Genomic DNA, 19,138 nt, shown 5'->3' with positions numbered 1-19,138 from the left:
TTGGGCATGCACCTTTTGAACCAATGGCTGATGCAGGCTGTGGCACCCACACTGTGAAGAGGTACTTGTTGGACAGTATAATTCCTGCTTTCAGGTAGGAGCTATGGTGCTGTGTGGGAGAAGACTTCCCCAGGTTTGCCGACATAGGAGGTGACGTGCATTGCATTCTTTCCTCACGTTCCACCACCTGGGCCCCAGCACATCCCCTACGAGTTGCCTTCTCAGCACAGATGGCCACTCAGAGCCTGGTATTTTGAGTATTGTCAGTGCATTGCTCAGGCTTAACCAGGAGGACATTTGGGCTAAACCAGAGCAACTGCCCTGAGCAGCATGAAGCTCCCAGCGGAGGGAAGAACTGGTGCTTAAGCAGGAGTGGAGGAGTCAGCAGCCTATGGACTCCCCCAGATGGGGCCCCAGAGCAGCCTCTGCTTCCCTGCTGGTCCTCACTGTACATAGGCACTTAAATGGCCTGGCTGGAGAGACACACACACACACACACACATACCCTTCCTTTTCCCTGACATCTGCAGCCAGAGAGCCTGAGTCAAGGCTGGCTGTATCTGAGGACCTGGCCTAGACCTGTCCACGGGACAGAAGAGCTACCATAGACTCTAGATCCCAGGGAGGGGAGCTCCTCCAGAGTTGTGACTGTTAGGCCCAGACTTTTGGAGTTAAGCCACCTGGTCCCAGATACCTGTCACTCCCCAGGGTTTGGCTGTGGGCTCAGCAGGAAAAGTGGCGGGGGGGGGGGGGCTGGGTTCTCCTCTCAGTCCTCGGCTAACTGTGGGCTTGGCATTGGGCCCAGATGTTGGACATAACCAGACTGGGGGCCATGTGCTGAAAGAAAGAGGTCCATTCTGTCCTGTGCCGGGCTTCCTCCTGCCTATTCCCAAGTCCCATGAAACCCCAGTCCTTAGTAGCTGGGGCCTGGACAATTAGCTTCCTGTTCGGTTCCTGGCCCCATTTTGGCCCTTCCAGTGCCATAAAGATGGTACTTCTGAGGCTCCTTACTGTTTCACCCACTCAGTGTGTGTTTTGGTGACATCTACCTGCTAAGCAAAACTGGCCTGGAAGGATGATGCCACCCCTTGGGGGGCTAGGCAGGTGGTGGGGAGAACTGCTTGTGTGGGTTAAATTGAGTCACCTAGACAGGCAGTAAAGAAATTGGGCCTGTGTGTTAAGTGACTAACTTAGGGATTTGGTATTTGATGGCTGGAGACAGGCTTAGGTCATCTCTAGAGACAAAATGGAGATGGAGCCTCTGGGGTCCCCAGTGATCAGAAAGGGAAATGGGAGAAACCAGCAAAGATGGGTTGAGGTGGAGCTAAGGGACATGGATCAACACTCATGCCATGCCCTCAAGTCCTGGCACCCATGGAATCTCTAGCCTTTCCATGCCACCTAGCCCTGGATGCACCATGTATGGTTTGTCACCTAAGCCTTGGTTCTTCTCATTGTGTCTTCCTACCTGTTCCCTGGAACCAAGCCCCCAAACTCCACCATGAGGACACTCCTCAGCTGTGCAGCTGTCTGGGTTCCCAGGGACCCTGTGCTGATGAGTCAATGCCTGCCTTCTCTAAGCCAGGGCCTGTCTCCTGGCAGGTGCTCAGTGGGTGTTTGTGGAGGAACGGTAGGTTGCTGAGTCAGTCACCCCTAGAATATACTCAGGACAGCTGTCCCCAGTGCTGTCACCTATGGGTGAGTCCTTAGATGTGGGGGAAAGGTGGCCTTTGTGGATACCTGCTACTGCAGATCCAGAGAGTAGTTACTGCCAGTGACCATTAGGCAGCCTAGGAACTCTTAGGAATGGATTGTGACTTGCAACTTGAGTCTCACAATCCCAGCACACTGGCTGGCACAAAGTACATACTTCTAGAATAATGGAGTAGGGGACCGCAGGATTCCAGTCCTGACACATGTGGGGGACCCCACATTGGTCTATCTGGGTTAGAAGTCTGTAAGTCATGTATATGTTCTAGGGTGGGGCACATTGCTGTCTACAGGCTGGACAGAGATATGGAGGTCTTGCCCTGGGCTGCAAACCCACTCCCTAGATAGGTCTGGGAAGATGTGACCTGAAGGGGCTGGCATGAAGCCATTATCCCTCAGATGGCAGCATCCTAAACAAGATGTGCCGGCTTTGCTCTGCCTGTCCTACTCAGAGCCCAGCCTAGTTCTGTGAACTGAGAAGTGGGGCAGATCTGGGAAGTAGACACCAGGCTATCTGAGGTCCATCATCCCCTCCACCTCAGGTCTTTAGAGAAGGCCCTTACTGGGAGATAATGGGTGTGGCCCAGAAGTCAGAAATGAGGCCCTGGATCTGAAGCTACAGGATGACATTCCAGCAGAACACTTAAAAATTGAAGGAGTGTGCTTGGATAGAGGGCATTCCCCTTGGGAGGTGTGAAAGCCTCTGGGGAAGGGGTGGTGTGTGTGTTTGAGGAGGTCTGGTTCCTAGGACCCAGGGTGGGTGTGTATGCATTGGAAGATAAGACAAGCATTCCCCAGGGCTGGCTCTGGAGTTAGGGCCAGCTCACTCTGACATCAGACCTGATTTGGCTGAAAAGCCTGCCACCTTCTAAAAGGTCTCTGGAGGCTTGGCTACCCAGTCACTTGTACTTCCTTTTTTGGCAAAGATGCCCAGGTGCAATTCTGCAAATGCGCTGGGGATGAGGGCCAGCGGCTCTGCATTCGGGCTACTCCGGCCCATATCCAGCTCAGAGCTCACACTGGCTCCAAATAATCTGGTTTTGCCCTACCCTCCATTGAGGCCTTTACCCTGTAACATTGATACATAGGGCCTGTTAACTGAGTGTATCCTCCCTGGCCTGGGAGGGCAGTACTAACTAACATCCCCGGCTGTTACTGGCTCACAAGTATGTCCCTCCTAGGAGCTGCCTTCCTCAAGATTTTACCTTCTACCAGGCTGATGGGGGCCACAGTGGCACTATCTTGCCTTAACTGTAGGACAGTTCTATGCAGGAATGCAAATACAGTGGCTGCAGGGCCTGTTCTGTCTGCTCAGTATCCATAGCCTTGCTCGGGTCTGACACTTTGCGAGAGTAGATTAGACGGCTGGTAACGTGACATCTGAGGCCGCGGACACACGCTGGAGTTAACTAGAAGTTAACGTGTCTCTAGAAGTTTCTGGAGTGGGTGGGGTGGTTCAGGTTCCCCATACCATGTGACTCTCAGCATTGGTGTGGGCATATTAAAGGAGCAGTCTGACCACCAGGTCCTATGACTGCTTCGAGGGACTCAACTTGAATAAGAGTCTGAGCTGACCGTGTGTAGCATCTTCCAGCCTTGGGCCTACAAGCAGTGAGTGAGAGACATAGACCTCCAAGTGAAATCACCAAGCCACCTGCCAAGGGCCATGTTGGGCAGAAAGTGACCCTCTTCCAGCTGGGGCTTCTAAAACTCCAAACCCATTTGAGGGAAGCCAGGCCAGATTCAACCCCACCTAACTCAAAGGTGAAAAACTGTGAAGAAGGGCATTGTCCTCACTCCACAGAGGAGAACATGGGGGAGTTGGATGCTAGAGGGTGTGGGGAAGGGCCTCCCAGGCCAGACTGAATTGAGCCAACCTTTCTCAAGATTTATTTAGCCTAAGTTGGGCAGAATCCCCAGTATAGGCAAAGATGGCCCTGAACCTCTGGTGCTCCTGTTTCCACCTAAGCATTTGGGTTATAGGTGTCTACCTCCACTCTCAGCAGGAATGAGCTTTTTAATGGACATTGAGGCTCACTAGGAGAATGTCACTTTGGCCCCAATTCTGTTGCTTAAAGCCCTCTGGGCAGTTCATCCAAGTATAACTCTGCATCCCTCCCTCCCTTCCTTCCTTCCTTCCCCCTAATAGACTTCTTCCTTCAGACTCAGGCTGGCCAGCCCTGAGCCACACAGACATAATGTCACCCCATGAGAAAAGCAAAGTAGGGGCTGGAGAAATGGCTGCTTTTCCAGAGGACCCAAGTTAAATTCCCAGCACTCACCTGGCAGCTCACAACTGTCTGTAACTCCATTTCCAGGGGATCTGACACCCTCACACACATATACATACAGGCAAAACATCAATGCACATGAAATAAAGTTTAAGAAAAAGACAGTAGCCTGGTGGTGGTGGTGGTGGTGGTGGTGGTGGTGGTGGTGGTGGTGGTGGTGGTGGTGGCGGCGGCGGCACACGCCTTTAATCCCAGCACTCGGGAAGCAAAGGCAGGCAGATCTCTGTGAGTTTGAGGCCAGCCTGTCAACAGTGAGTTCCAAAACAGCCAGGGCTATAAATAGAAACCCTGTCTCAAAAAACCTAGAGAAAAAAAAAGAAGGGAAGAAAAAAAAAGTGGAAGAGACAAGGTGGTTGGTCACAGGGGAGTTGGGGAAAGTAATTTATCTCTGTAGAGGTGGCAGTTGTTACCACATACGAACTTTCTAGATCTTCACCAGTAAATTATGTGGATCCTTTGGCCTCCTCAGTTTCTCCATCTCTTTGGGGGGTGGGTGGATACCCACCATTCCTCCTGCCTCAGCACAGAGAAGCTGCACTTGGTGCAGCTTGGCTCTGGGTCCTTCCTCATGACAGGACTTTGGCCAGCATGCAGGAGGTCCTCACTCTGGAGCTAGGGGGAACATGGACTGCAAGCCCTGGAAATGCTGGGCCATCCTGGGCCATCCTGAGATCTCAAGCTGCAAGGCCTTGGGCTACCCGTGCTTCCTGAGAGCCTCCACCCCTCACATAGGCTGTTCCTGTCACCCTCTTCACCAACCAACAAGCCGGTCCCCGTAGGACTTAGGTGGCCCTAGACTTCCAGCCATCACTGCCACTTGGGAGGATCACCACGGTGGCCTCCAGCTGGCCTTTTCAGCTATCTGCCAGCTCCTCCTCTGTGTTTCCAGCAGTGTTGAAAAACCTCCTCTGACACAGCAATTCCACTGCCAACAATTTACCCGATGGCTATGCTGGCAAGAGCAGACTCGGAGCCACAGGGGGGGGTGCATTTTGTGATGACTGATACCCAGAAGCAACCTGTATGGCCACCTACAGCTATAGCTGCAGCCCAGGGAGTAGGGGTGTACTGCCTGTGCTGGTATGGCAGGACCCTGAGACTCCCAAGGCTAGGTAAGTGTGCAAGGAGGACACTACGTATACTGTGTGCTTGGGACAGACACACCTTGACACATGGAAAGTAATCTGGACTATACCTTGAGAAAAGGACTAGGGGTTGCTCAGGGTGAGTGATAACTTTTGTACTTTTTTCTAAAGTCCCTCAATCTTCATCTTTTGTTTTCATCCTTCAAGAAAAGGCCAAACTGGCAACAAGGTTCCCTGGACCCCATGCCAGACTACCTACTCCCCTTGGAAAGTGCAAGGTACCTGGTGTTCAAGGTCCTTGAGCCACCCCAACTTCCATCCCAACCCCCATGCTCCCTGTTCCCAGGCACCTGACACACCATATCCCTTCATCTCTTACATCTTCTGCCTGCTGACCTCTCTTGCCCACATCTCCCAGCCCCACAGCCCTGCCAAGCCCTGAAGTAAGCTGTGAAGTGGAAGAGCGTAGCCTCAAGGGGACAGACTGGGCCCCATGCTCTCCCATAGGAAGCCTGAGTATTCACAGCCAACAGAGCCACCTTGCCCTCTGTGGAAGTGGCAGTTACACATCATCTGTGACAAGTCAAAAGCCCGTGTAGACAGGCTCACCCATGTATGAGCAGCTTGACTCTGGGGTTCTGTGGACCCCACTGAGGCCTCAGGTGTGATCACAGATTCAGTGGGCAAGCTCCATCTCTCCACTGTGTTCACCTGTGGTCCCCAGGCACTAGGCAAACTTTCTCTGCAAACATCCACACCAGGTCTCTGTCCCTAGGTGTAGACCAGGGAAGCTAACTCAGGACATGAGCTGTAGGAGTATGGGGGTGTTTCTTATCAGTTCTCAGTTTAGGGAAAGAACTATGCCTTCCACATACCCATCACCCAGGACTTCGCTTGACTATGACAGTGTCCCTTACCATGCAACTACCCTGTTGTGCACAAGGCACAATGTCAAGTAGGACTTGAAGTTATTTGGAGGCCAGCTGACCCAGGAAACTCACCAACCAAGCCCATCAAGCAAGAAACTAGGAATCTACAATGAGCCTCTACAGTCAGAGGGATATGTATACAATTTAAATAGCTCAGCAGTTAACAGCAATGGCTGTTCTTCCAGAGGAACCAAGATCAGTTCCCAGCACCTACATGGCAGCTTTCAACCAGCTATAACTCCAGTTCTGAGGAGGCCTGTCTTCTGGCCTCTTTGGGCACTAAGCACTCATGGGTAAATCAAGACAGACAGACAAAACACCTGTATACATTAAATTCTCTATAAGAACTCAGCATACATTTACAGTACCTGCCATGAGGCAGACAGGGCAGACTCCTAGCTACACTCTTCAACATTAGAAAGGGGACAGATGTGACTCAGTGGTAGTGAGGTTAGATTCCCCAGTACTGAAAGGGGAAAAAAAAACAAAACCCAAGGGACAGGGTGTGGTGGCAAAGGCCTGAAATCCCAGTATCTAGATGTTAAGGTCAAAGGATGGCAAGTTCAAGGCAAGGCTGGCTATATAACAATACTCTGTCTCAAAAACAAAAGGAGGGAGCACCCAAAAACTCCAAGGGAAGTGATATGGTTCGGATGAGGAAACCTGAAACTCAGGCACCGCTCATCTGAGTCCAAAAGTCCAAAGCACAGCTGGTCCAGGGTCTGTACTTGAGAGAGGCACAAGGCCTGGTCTACATACATTATTTCACAGACAACCTCACACCAATGTAGGCACCAATGCAATACAAAGATTCTTTATTGCCACCAGATCGAGAGGGAGGCTCCACCTCCCCAGGATGAAAGCTCTTCAGAGGCAAGAAGATAAGGTGTCAGGCCCAGAAGTTCACACAGCACCATGTAAGTACAGAGCTAAAAACTTCCTGAACGTCTCTGGCTGGAAATCAACAGGTCCAACAGGTTCCTGGAAAGAACACAGACCATTAGGATCCTGCTACCAGGTTTCACGACAGTAAACAGACAGCTCACTCTTCTGTGAATCCTTGGTGCCCGGCAAATCACCGTCTTTCTCCCATATCACCTCTCGGTAGCCAAGAACACCAAGGAGCAGTACTACAGATACGCTGAGGGTTTCTGATACCCGTCAGCCAAGTCATCTGCTCTGCTAAGTCCCCTCACTCCAACCACCAGGAAGTGACAAGAACTCCCCATTCCATACTGGTTTGCAACTCCTGCTCTCACTGTGTTAGACTTGTGCTCACTGCTGGAGGCCCAGGAGGGATGTAGATCTGGGTCCTAGCCTCAAAAAACTTCCATGTTTAAATACTGACAAGAAAAGGTAACGGACCTCAATACAGAAGCAATACAAAGAGACTAAGGGTGTTTGTGTGTGTGACAAACTCACTTTCACACATAACAGACAAGCAGAATGGGCCTGGAAGAAAAGGAAGAGGAGATTTAAAGAGAGTCGTGCATACAATAACACAGGGGTACAAATGCGGGCAGGAAGGGACAAGACAAGATTAACACCCAAGCCCATGGTGATGGGATGCAGAGGCAGGAAATGGACTGGAGGGGTTAAGTGGGAGTTCATATCCAGGAGAAAGACAGCTTGAAGACAGGAGGGAGATGACACTAACAACTGACTTACAAGGTGGCTTGATAAGACAAGGAGGCTGAGGCCAGTGAAGGGTCCAGACTCACAGAGCACTTCAAGGGAGAAACACCCTGACAGGCTGGAGAAGTCACCACAGAACTGACTCAAAATTCAAAGGCTACTCAACTCCACCAGGGCAGTCAGCACATAGACCCCGTGGGGCACAGCAGGTCACAGGCCCTGTAGCACGTGTGCTCTGCCTTCTCATACCCAGAGTGCTTCGCACTGTTTCGTCCTAGCCTGAGCTGGTTTAATGTCATCACTGCCACTGCACAGACAGCAGGCTGGACATCAGCTGAGCCCCAAGTGTAGCAGGGACAGGGTCACAGGAGGGGATCACATGGCTGACGGCAGTGCTCACAGACTTGTCTTCCGGCAAGTTTAGTGATAACCACAAGGCAGCAATGTGACTGTGGTGTAACAGGGCCACCAAGGCACTGAAGCTAGTGGGGGAGTAGACATAGGGACAGTTTCCCACAACAGGAACTGAAGAAAAGGGAAGGGAGATATGGGTGTTCAGTTCCTAGAGCCCCTCTTGCCAGACCAGGCCCAACCAAGGCTCACTCTAATGGATGGGTCAAGGCCCTGCTGTAATCACCAGGCTCGAGACAGCTGGACTTACCACCATCACCTTCTTTTTGATGACTGGGCGACACCAGAAGTGCTGGTAAAGGAGCTGGTCTGAGTCTATCCATACCAAATTCTTGATGCCCTCACTAGAGGCCAGATCTGTGGTGTTCAACTGCAACACAAGGAACTGGAAGACACGGCCATCAGTGCCCACGCTCTGCACGACTATGGGCTGTTCCAAGACTTTGGTGGCATTCTAAGAAAAGTGGACAGGCAAACAAACTATGCAGCCAAGAATGCATACTAAGCTTCCTGATTCCATCCTTTGAAACACCCACCTGCTTCCTCTTTATCACCAGGTGAGGCAGAATGAGGAGTTCCACAGTCCAGTCAGCCTCCCCCTACCCATCCTGGCCTCCCCTCACCCAGCCAGGCCTCCCTTCACCCAGCCAGGTCTCCCCTCAACCAGCCAGGCCTCCCCTCACCCAGCCAGGTCTCCCCTCACCCAGCCAGGCCTCCCCTCACCCAGCCAGGTCTCCCCTCACCCAGCCAGGCCTCCCCTCACCCAGCCAGGTCTCCCCGCACCCAGCCAGGACCCCCCCTCACACAGCATGACCTTCTCTGCCTCAAAGCCCCAGATGCATGCTCTTCAACTCCAATACTAACTCCCACTGCTGACTGGCAATTACTGGTAAAGTCTTGAAGTTCAGGAGAGTTGGGAGGTTAATGGAGGGAATTCCTCAAACCCCTGCCTTACCCAATAAGACAACAGTGACATCAGCTATCAAAGGCTAACCTGGAAGCTTATGATTAGACCTGTCATTCAGTTTTCAATCCATCTGACGGTTGAAGAGACAGACTCAACATGGTAAACTGACTTGTCTAAAGTCACAGAGACAGACTGGACATACTGTCCCATCTGCCTTGCTCAGAAGGGCCTGTCATTGCTGCAGTCATCTCAGTTTCATCTGCTTACTGTAACTTGTAAATGGTCACATTCCTGAAGGCTGTACTCCAGGCACATCACAGCCAGTGCTGATCTCACGGTAACAATAATAATACTCAGGACAGTTACAGGAGTTTACCAAGTCCAGGCAGCATGCCTGCTTTTCATAAGTAGAAGTATATTCCTGTTTCACAAACAGAAGTGAAGTGAAGGTTTGGAGATGTTTGTTCAAGGCCACCCTAAAGCATGAGCTAAGTCCGGTAACCCCACTGTCCAGGCTGTACCCGGTGCCCCAGTGTATCTGACAGCAGTGCCTCTTTTATTCCTAAGGGTTTTTTTTGTTTTTTTGTTTGTTTGTTTGTTTTTTTTTTGGTTTTTCGAGACAGAGTTTCTCTGTGTAGCTTTGGAGCCTATCCTGGCACTCACTCTGGAGACCAGGCTGGCCACCTGCCACAGAGATCCACCTGCCTCTGCCGCCCGAGTGCTGGGCTTAAAGGCGTGTGCCACCAATGCCCGGCTGTTTGTTTGTTTTTTGAGACAGCATTACCCTGTGTATCCCTGGCTGTCCTGGAACTTGCTTCGTAGACCAAGCTGGCCTCACACTCAGAGATCTGACTGCCTCTGCCTCCCAAGTACTGGAATTAAAGACATGAACCAAATTATCCAGCTCTTAAGTGTTCTTGTTTGGGTAATTCTATGGCCTGATGCCTTTGTGTACTTTGTAATAATCCAGACTGCTCCTGGCAAAGATCCCACAGTCTAGCCATAAGAAGCAGGGCACCTCTGATGCAAAAATGCTGCTGCCTTGCCCCTCCAGGGTTCATCTGACTTTAGGACTAGTTCATGGAAGTCACAAGTGTGGGCCACACCAGGGCTGTTGGTCTTAGAAATACCTGTTCTTAGCCTCATGAGAAATAAATAAAAAGAAAAGTACCTGTAAGTGTTAGCAGAGACTCAGTATTGACTCTTATCTCCCTCTACAGATCAATAAAACTGCAGGTAGTACATAAATTTCTCAGCAATTTTACCTTTTACATGGAGGCTCGTCCCACAACTGCTCAACTTCACAGCCCCAGGAATAATCTGTACCCAGAGACGGTGGAGGAGGCTACTTCTCCTATCTACCTGGGTGGCAATTAGCCAGCACTGCTACCTAGGCCCTTCTGGCAATAGCTGGCAGAGACCACACTGAGCCTGTGGCCTGGGATATGGCATGTACTGCTTCCTTCCTCTGCCCAAACTGGGGGTAACATATCATTTTGAAGCTGCAGGAATCACAGATCAGTCTCCACTGTCCTACTCATTAGCTGTGGAATCACAGGCAATTTAATCTCACAGTGAGCTCAGGAAGTATACAGTGAGGGAATGATACTAGAGCCAGCTGCCCATCAGCTCACCTACTGTTAAGACGGAAGAAGGCCACATGAAGATGCCATGGTTCTATTTCTTACCATGCTGGGGATGGAACCTGGGGACTCACACATGTTGGAAAGGTGCTCTGCCACTGAAACCACTCTGGGTTCTCAGCTATATGACCAGAAACATCACAGCCTCCCTGTGTCACACAGAATCTACTGGATTTGGTGTGACAGATTCTGTGTGACATCCCTGAACCTGTCTCTTTATCTGTAAAGTGAGGCTAACAGAACCTCCCACACAGGTTGTTCAAAAGAGAAACCACGTGAGTAGCTCTCCATCTTTAGTGCAGGCTCTCCAAACTCCAACTTGCACCAGCCCCACCCAGAGGGCTTCTTAAATGCTGGGCCCCACTCCAGAACTCCCAATTCAGTGGAGTCTGTGAAGTATACGGTCATCAAGCTCCTAGGTAAGGTACTATTGCTTCTCCAGGACCGCACTTTGAGAACCACTGATGTCAACAGTTTGTTAACATGTGGGATGTGTCAGGTGCTCAATACAAGACAGTTCATTCTACTCCCCATGCATGCAGCCAACCAAACCCAACCGTGCCAATACCTAGACCAGGCAGGGTGGATGGAAACCCTAATTCTCTCACTCACAGGAAGACCCTTCAGTTCTAATAGGGACCCAGGAAAACAACAGGAGCTCTCAGAAATTATGACCTAAATGTTCCTACTCCTACCCTCAACCAGGCTTTTCCCTCATCTTGAGACAGCTTTCTGTGACTCAGTCTTGGGACTTTCTCTTAATATTGAGGGCCACCACTGAATGGCATCTTGTATCCCTGTAGTCCACCCTGAACTGACAGTGCACTGCCTAGCCTCACTTCCTGGGCCTCCTGACGGTGTCGAGTCCTCCAGTTCTGATCCTGCAGAGCAGACTGGTATGTGGAACCCCGATAACCATAGGCTTTCTGAGTAGGGTGTGCCTTGTTCCCTCCTTTCCCGACACTTCCCGTTGGGAACTGCAGGGTAAAGTGATTAGTTCCCTGTGAGTCTATGGCATACTAGAAAGTGGAGCTCTAAATGACACCCAGGGCCACTGTGTCAGGATGGAGTTCCAGCCCCAGTCAGCCTCCAGGACAGATCAGCTAGTTGCTACAAGCTAAACAGAAGTGCATTTTCCTCAGTCAAACTCAAAGTCAGTCCCCACCCCATTGTTCCTGGAAGTAGTCTTTACAGCAGGAGGCCAAACCCACAGAAAGCAGATCCATGATTTTCTCCACACACATACCCCATAGAGGAGCCTAGCCCGAGCCAGGGCATTCCCAAAAGCAAACAGGAGCATCTTGGCCCTTAGCTGTTCTGGAGGAAAGCGGTGTGGCCGTAAATTGGCATTTTCCAGGAAATACAAGGTGTGGAGATGGGGGTAAGGATAGTCCTCCCGGAATCCTGCAAGAGAAGAGACAGGAGGAGTGAAGAGACACAGATTTACCAGCCTGCCACAGAGCCTCAGGAGAGTCCTGAATTTGGCTCAGGGCAGGTACTAAAAACTCGAAGGAGACAATCACGTGAGCTCATAGAGCTATGGATGGCTACTGAGGAGCTGAGACACAATGCTTTAAATGTCATTATTTGGTTTATCACAGAAAATGTTTGCCAACCTGTAGCAGATGTTTCCTACCCCCACATTCTAACTCCATCCATTCACTCTCATCCAAGTGCACAGGGGACAGCCATACTAAAACACGGATAACTAAAAGCTGTAGTCGTTATTAAGAAGAAAGCAGCAGTCCGTACTCTATTATTAGTAACAAGTAACTTGCCTTGTACCTTACAACTTCAGTTTAGTAACTGTTCACTTCAGACATGACCTCTTCAAGTCATGAGCATTTCTAAGTAGCTATTAATAAATCTCTAGTGGGTTGGGGGCTTCTAGAATAAGTGCCTGAAATCAGTGAATGTGGGCAAAGAGGAAGGAAAAAGACAACGGGGATATGGGCTCTGAAAACTCAGGAGCAGTGCGCTAGCCAAGAGACCAGGCTTTCCTGCATGTCCTGGTCCTCCAGGCTACTCCACTATTGCAGTACATGGACACCCAGCACACATTCCACACTAAGCTCTAGACAGGAAGCAAGGAGAACCCAAGTGGAGCCTGCTGCTGCCTGTGAGGAATTCAAAGTCTAGAGGGGAACCACACAGGAAAATTAATCACATCCTAGCACAGAGAAGTGTCAAGATCCAGGGTGACTCAGGGGCTGTGGGAAGATAAATGAAAAGTCCCTGATTGAGACTGAAAGTTCAGCATTTCTGGGGGGATGTGATTCCTATTATGAATTAAGAAGATTAAGAGTTAGGAAGCATGGGCTGCCACATAGATTCTACAAGAAGATAAGATAATGCATACGTGGTACCAAGCACCCAGGACTATTAGTACATCCTCTGGCTTACAAAATTAAATAAGTGAATGAATGAATGAATGAATGAATGAAAAGCTTGCACATGTACTGCTAAAATCCATAGGCTTTGCTCCTTACCTGTGTCATCTTTCACATCATAAACGTGGCATTCCTGAAGATCAATGATAGGAGATATGGGATAGAAGGTTTCGAGAACATGACTTTTGGTGGCTTCCACTTCCTCTCTGGAGGCAATGGTGGGCAGAGGGTCCTTGGTACTCAGTATGGTACCATTACTACCTCGGACCTGAAGGAGAAGAGACTCTAAAATGGGGAAAAGATAGTTAGTCTAACCTGGTCTTTTTACAGCTCTCAAAGTGTGAAGCCTTCATCTCCCACAAACCTCAAGTCCAAGTCTGCTATAGGTTTTCTAGATGACCTGCCTGTCCATAGAACTCACATTTGGCATTAGAACACTAGCCCTGAGTCCCTGAGAGGATGAAGAACTAGAACATCATTCTCCCTGGAAGGTCTTCGGATAACCTGGAGGCTCCTGACTCCTGGGCATCCTTCATCTTCCCAAGTACCAGATCCAAGCCAGGGACCCAAAAAATAGGGCAGAATTACCCTTTGCTCTCAAGGAGCCCTTCAGGCAGCAAAGGTGGCTGAGGAAACCATGAACCATATGCAGATACAGCCCTCTGCAAAGCCCAGAGGGCCTGCAGAAGGAAGAAAAACTTTAAAATTGGGCAGCAGAGGTTGGGAGACAGAAGCAGGTAGATCTCAGTGAGTTCAAGGCCACTCAGGGCTCCACAGTGAGACTTCTCAAAAACAGCAACAATAAATAGTGTCTGGGGAAGGAGTAGGGTGGGTCTCTCTGATGGGGACCAGCTAATTCTTCATCAAGAGGGCTGTACTGTACATACAAGTGTTCAGCAGCAACACTGGCCTCTGGCCACTAGAATTCCATCTCCATCCCTACACTTGAAGTCATGACCATCAACAACACTGTCTTCAGACACTGCCAATGCCCCAATGTCTTGGTGGAAAAGCTCTGGGTAGGAGTCTGCCAGGCACTGAAATGAAGACTGGCATGCAAAATCAGAGGAACAAACCAGGGTGACTGGGACATGACACTGGAGAGCAACAGGCATGGAGAGAGACTATTGTAAGCAGGGGCGGAGGGAGATTTTCAAACTCAGGCAAAGGGCAGATTCTTCTTAACAACAGGGAAAAGGCAGACAGCCCCGAGTGCCTTGGGGCCTCTGGAGTAGCATGTGTTCTACATGGGGAGGCAGGTGGTCAAAGGAGACACACAGCAAACTAATCGGTGAGTCTGTTGTGAAAATGTGGGATGGTGTCTGCATTGTTCCCATGGGAAGCCACATGCCACCTGACAACATGTGTTTAGAAAGACTGTTACCAACATCCTGAGTGGCTCTGAGTGGCACCACCCTCTGCAGGTGCCTGGGTTTCAGAGACAATAAAATCTCAGTGTGAAGGTAATGGATTAGGACTGCTGTAAGATCAGAAATTGGTTTGGTCAACGGCACTGCCATTTAATTAGCGTGCAGTCTCCCAAGATATGTAAAAAATGGATGCTACATCTGCAGATGGATAACTTCTGCAGTAATTGTACCTCAAGATTAGTTTCCTAAGGCATTTCCTGTTTCCTCACACAAATGTGCCTGGACCTCTCCTAACCTTGGGTTTTAGATTCTCCCCACAGATCACTCTAGTGTGGTTTCTAATTCAATTCCCTCCACATCCCTCCTCCAGTGACAGCTCAAAATGGGGCAGTTTAATTAGAGGTAATGCTTGACAATGGGCCAACAAGTACTCTCCATTAATGAGGTGCACTAATTTCCTTAGTGGTGCCATTACCTCTGCCAGGCTGACTCCTTGCCAGAAGTTCATATGCAAAGAGGGGAGATGGGGAAATCTGATCAAACAGACAACCCAAGTCCCAAGTATTCCACAGCTGGTTTCCCTGCTCCACAATTCCATCACTTACAACACCTGGACTGACACTCCTGTCTGACACATCAGCATCCACTGCCAAGCACACAGCATGCACAAAGGCAGACAGGTGGGAAGACTGGATACCAAAAAGCTCTCAGTGACAAACTCATGGAAAGGGGGCAGCAGGATGGGTGATTAGACTAGGACTAGGTGGAGCCCACATTATAGAGGGTCTTGTATCCTGTGATAAATGACAGCCTTGGGTTTCAAACAAGGGAACACAAGAAAAAGACTTGCTGTGTTAGAAGAACCACTCTAGCAGCTATGCTAACAGGAATGTGGAAGGGTGCAGGAGTATGGAAAGGGAAAGAAAGCTGCTATACAGTGAGGGCAGAGACCAGTGTGGTTTTTCTTTCCTTATCTTCAGCATTTAAACACTCCCAAGCATACTGTGGGTACTCAACAGATATGGTCAGCCGTCAATGGTTGAATGAAGTCTTAGAAGCAGTTAAAGACAGGAGAGAGAGAGAGAGAGAGAGAGAGAGAGAGAGAGAGAGAGAGAAACGAGAAGCTGGGCATGGTGGTGCAGACCAGAGGACCACAAGTCTGCGGCCAGCTTTGTGTAGTGGGACCCTGAAAAGGGTGTGTCTGAACCCAAAGAGTATGTGGCAGGAGCAGGGTGGAATGGATGAGATCTGCAAAGGATTAAACAGACAAACAAACAAACTGAAAAACAAAACAAAACCAGGTAAGGCCTTCTGGTATATAGGATAACTAACCTCGATTCCAGGTGGTGGCTAAGGAGTAGTTTTGGGCAGACATCCGCCTTGCCAGAGAAGGGTGCTTGAAAATCTGGGACTTACACAGCTGTATGAGGCTGTTCACAATGACTGGGCTTGGGGAAAAAATATTTGGAGACTTAAGGCAACATGTAACTCCACATTCCTCAGTTGAAAATCTATCTTATTGTGGGGAAACTCACCAGTAGGTCTCTCTCTTGGGGATGTCCTCAGGAGAGTGCCAGAGACGGGCATGAGAGATGATGTTTAGAACACGTTCTTCTTGGTTCTCTATGTGATTCCTTGGATCATCAACAAGACTAAGCACTTTCTTGGGAAGGCCTTCTATTAACTTGGTCTTAGTTAGCCAGAGAGCCTGCTTCATACCTTTAGGACAATCATCACAAAACAAACAAAAAACAAAAAAGAGACAAGATAGTTCAGGAAGAGATAGTCATGTCAACCAGGTAGAACCATGAAGAAAAGGCTGCCTTAAGACTGCTGGGTTTGTTTTGAGTCATCTATGGAAAGAAACCAAAAGAAAAGAGTGGATCCAGATTACAACCCAACTTCAGGAATGATGATCTACTTCAAGGTGATGAGAGTTGACTATGGGACTGAGTGCCTGCCATGGGAGGGGCTCAAACCATGCTCAAGACAGCTGAGATCTCTACTGACTTCCTACAGGCAGATAAATCAAGGCTGTGAGACTAGCTCAGTGAACAAGCCGTTCACTTAAAACCCCTTCTAGTCGAACCCCCCCAGAAAAAGCCGGGCATTGGTGGCACACGCCTTTAATCCCAGCACTCGGGAGGCAGAGGCAGGCGGATCTCTTTGAGTTTGAGACCAGCCTGGTCAACAAGAGCTAGTTCCAGGACAGCCTCCAAAGCCACAGAGAAACAAACCCAGCCTCAAAAAACAAAAACAAAAATCTTCTAGTCATACATACCCTAACCCTGACTAGAAAAGCCTGTGCATACCAAACTTATCTCATGTTAGGTCTGAGTCCACCACAGCTCCTCAATTCTGCCATTATAACCCAAGTGCAGCCATGGGCAATAATTCACATGTGCGCATGGTTGTATTCCAGTAAAACTTTATTTACAAAAATAGGGAACTGCTTAATTAGCTGACCCCAGCTCTATGTTTACTGTTAGCAATCTCAGAGCCAAGTTTTACAGTTCTCTAGCATACACACAAAATATATAGTATTTAGAGCTGCCATTTACTGAATGTTACTTCTGTATAATGAACTTATCTATAAGTTAGATGGGATTTTATGTCACGTAAGGGGAAACTTGGACAAGACTGGAGAATTTGCTTCTAGTCACTTCTCTTTAAGGTGACACAAGCAGGAGAATCCATCTCTTCATAACCCATGTTGGCTTCTCAGGCCCATATTTTGCAAGGTTTTGTTATAATTTTGTAAGACCTCTCTATGACTTTTGAAAGTGTAGGACTGAAGATACATTTTCAGACTAGCTCAATGAGTGCAATCTTAACTTCTAAAACACTTGGCATCCATTACCAGGGTCACTCGAAGTGGTCATACTGTGTGACACCCTTCACAGCACCTTCTGAGTGGTTAATGGCTAGAAAAATTAGCTTGTAGGTATAGGAGTGGCCATCTTAGAAGGCTGGTCTATAGCTATCAGTTTTTCCAGACTTACGATTGATTCTCATAGCCCCCCAAGCCCTGTCAGATCTCTTTATTTCCTAGTTACCCTTTGGAAAATACTGCTCCCATATACCTCAATTGCTTTTTGCTTTTTGCTTTTTAGGAACTGCCCTATCCTCCTCCTGATCTGGGTGAAGATGGAAGTTTGAAGAATGAAGACATGTACTCCTTTTTTTTGTTTTTTTTTTTTTTCAAGACAGGGTTTCTCTGTGTAGCTTTGTAGACCAGGATGGCCTCAAACTCACAGAGAACTACCTGCCTCTGCCTCCCAAGTGCTGGGATTAAAGGTGTGCAATACTACCGCCCAGCTTAGAAAGGTACTCTTAATAATCAACTCTGTAAAATAATTCCTGATGATACTGAGAAGCAGACTGGTTTTGGTTCGAGACACTTATCTCTTTTTAAGAGTGACAGGTCCCTAAGCAGGTAGACTTTTGGATGCAAATTCCTTCCTTGAAAACACACCCCAGACACGGCTTAGGAAACTAGTGTTGTAGACCTGGCTCCACTATAGAAAGGAAGTTTTCAGCACAAAGGAGATGTATTTGTCCCAAAGAGACAAAGGGCAATTAGTAAGAGACGACAGGAGATAGGGGATGAGGAAGAAAGGGAAGGAAACAAGGAAAAGGAGGAAGCGCTATTTGCCCTGGAAGGACAAAGGAATACTTGTGGATAGAGTAGACAGACGTGGCACACAGGAAAAGGGCCGTTTATAAAGGTAGAGAAGGAAAACTTGTGTTAGGATGTGGTGTTTAATTTTAAATTGGGCATGTTAACTAAGTGTACCAAAGGGGGGCTTTTGATTGCAATACTTCAATACTTTGATAGCTGGACCTCCGTAGTCAGTCTCAGGAGGAGGAAGTGGCCATATAAAGGGATAGACATTGGGGGCTAGATTTGGGAATGTAATCTAACCGTTTTTAGCAAGGCAGCAGGAATGAGAGAGAAAGAAGGGCAAGGCCTCCAGAGCCATGTTTGCTAGGCCCGGGCTTGCAAGAATCCCTTCCACTGTCACCTCTCCAATAAGCAAATTACTTCTCTCTGTTAGAGCTGGCGATCCTGTGAAATGAAGAGATGATCCTGGAGGAATCACTCAAATTCTCCATTGCTCCCTCTCCCAACATTGCCCTTTACATCCCATTTGAGCCTGACAACTTTTAGAAGATAAAATGTCACTCCGGTTCTACTTTACAGAGGAAGAAACCGAGACCCTCCCCAGAGGCCGGGCTAGTGCTGCACAGAGAACAGGGTCTCCTCCCGTTTGTCCCGAGGCCTCACCCTCAAGGAGTCGGCAGCGCCGGTGGAATATGTAGCAGGGCTGCTCCTTGTACAGAGGCTGCTCGGGGATCGGGGCCGTGCGGTGGTACCGTGGATCCTTCCAGCCGCGATCCCACGGCGGGAAGATCGGCCGAGCCAGCCCGGGGACGAAGTGCATCTTCCCCTCGTAGGTGATGGGTTCCAGACCCGGGATCTCGTACACCCTGTCCAGGGGGCGAGGCTCGGGCTTCCGCGTGGAACGCACGCCCCATTCGTACGCCCCGCGTTTCGGGGCCCCGCAGCCCCCGAGGCCGAGCCTCCCAGAGCCAGCTAGCGCCCGCCAAGCGGGCCCGGACGCCAACGCCATACCGGTCCGGTCTCCACAAGACCTCTACCTGGACGCCGCCATCTTTCCCCGTGCAGGGCCTGCCGGGAGCGAAAGGGGCTGGACGCAAAGTGTCATCTTGAGAATGACAGACGCTTCAACCAATCACAGTTAG

General features: G+C 49.4%; 1 protein-coding gene across 1 annotated transcript; it reads right to left on the bottom strand.

Annotated features, from left to right (window-relative positions):
• Positions 1–6,803: 6,803 nt before the first annotated feature.
• Mrpl37 (mitochondrial ribosomal protein L37) lies at positions 6,804–19,074 on the bottom strand. The gene is made up of 7 exons (XM_027402360.2): positions 18,660–19,074; positions 15,907–16,090; positions 15,704–15,819; positions 13,101–13,286; positions 11,858–12,015; positions 8,312–8,515; positions 6,804–6,996 (listed from the first exon to the last, which is right to left on the bottom strand). The coding sequence occupies exons 1-7, from the start codon at positions 19,003–19,005 to the stop codon at positions 6,919–6,921; spliced, it is 1,272 nt and encodes a 423-aa protein (XP_027258161.1). The 5' UTR covers positions 19,006–19,074; the 3' UTR covers positions 6,804–6,918.
• Positions 19,075–19,138: the final 64 nt, after the last annotated feature.

Source organism: Cricetulus griseus, chromosome 2 (assembly GCF_003668045.3).
Source record: "Cricetulus griseus strain 17A/GY chromosome 2, alternate assembly CriGri-PICRH-1.0, whole genome shotgun sequence".
NCBI classification, from domain to species: Eukaryota; Metazoa; Chordata; class Mammalia; order Rodentia; family Cricetidae; genus Cricetulus; species Cricetulus griseus.
The sequence above is the reverse complement of the archived record's forward strand: the minus strand, read 5'-3'. Positions and strand labels throughout refer to the sequence as shown.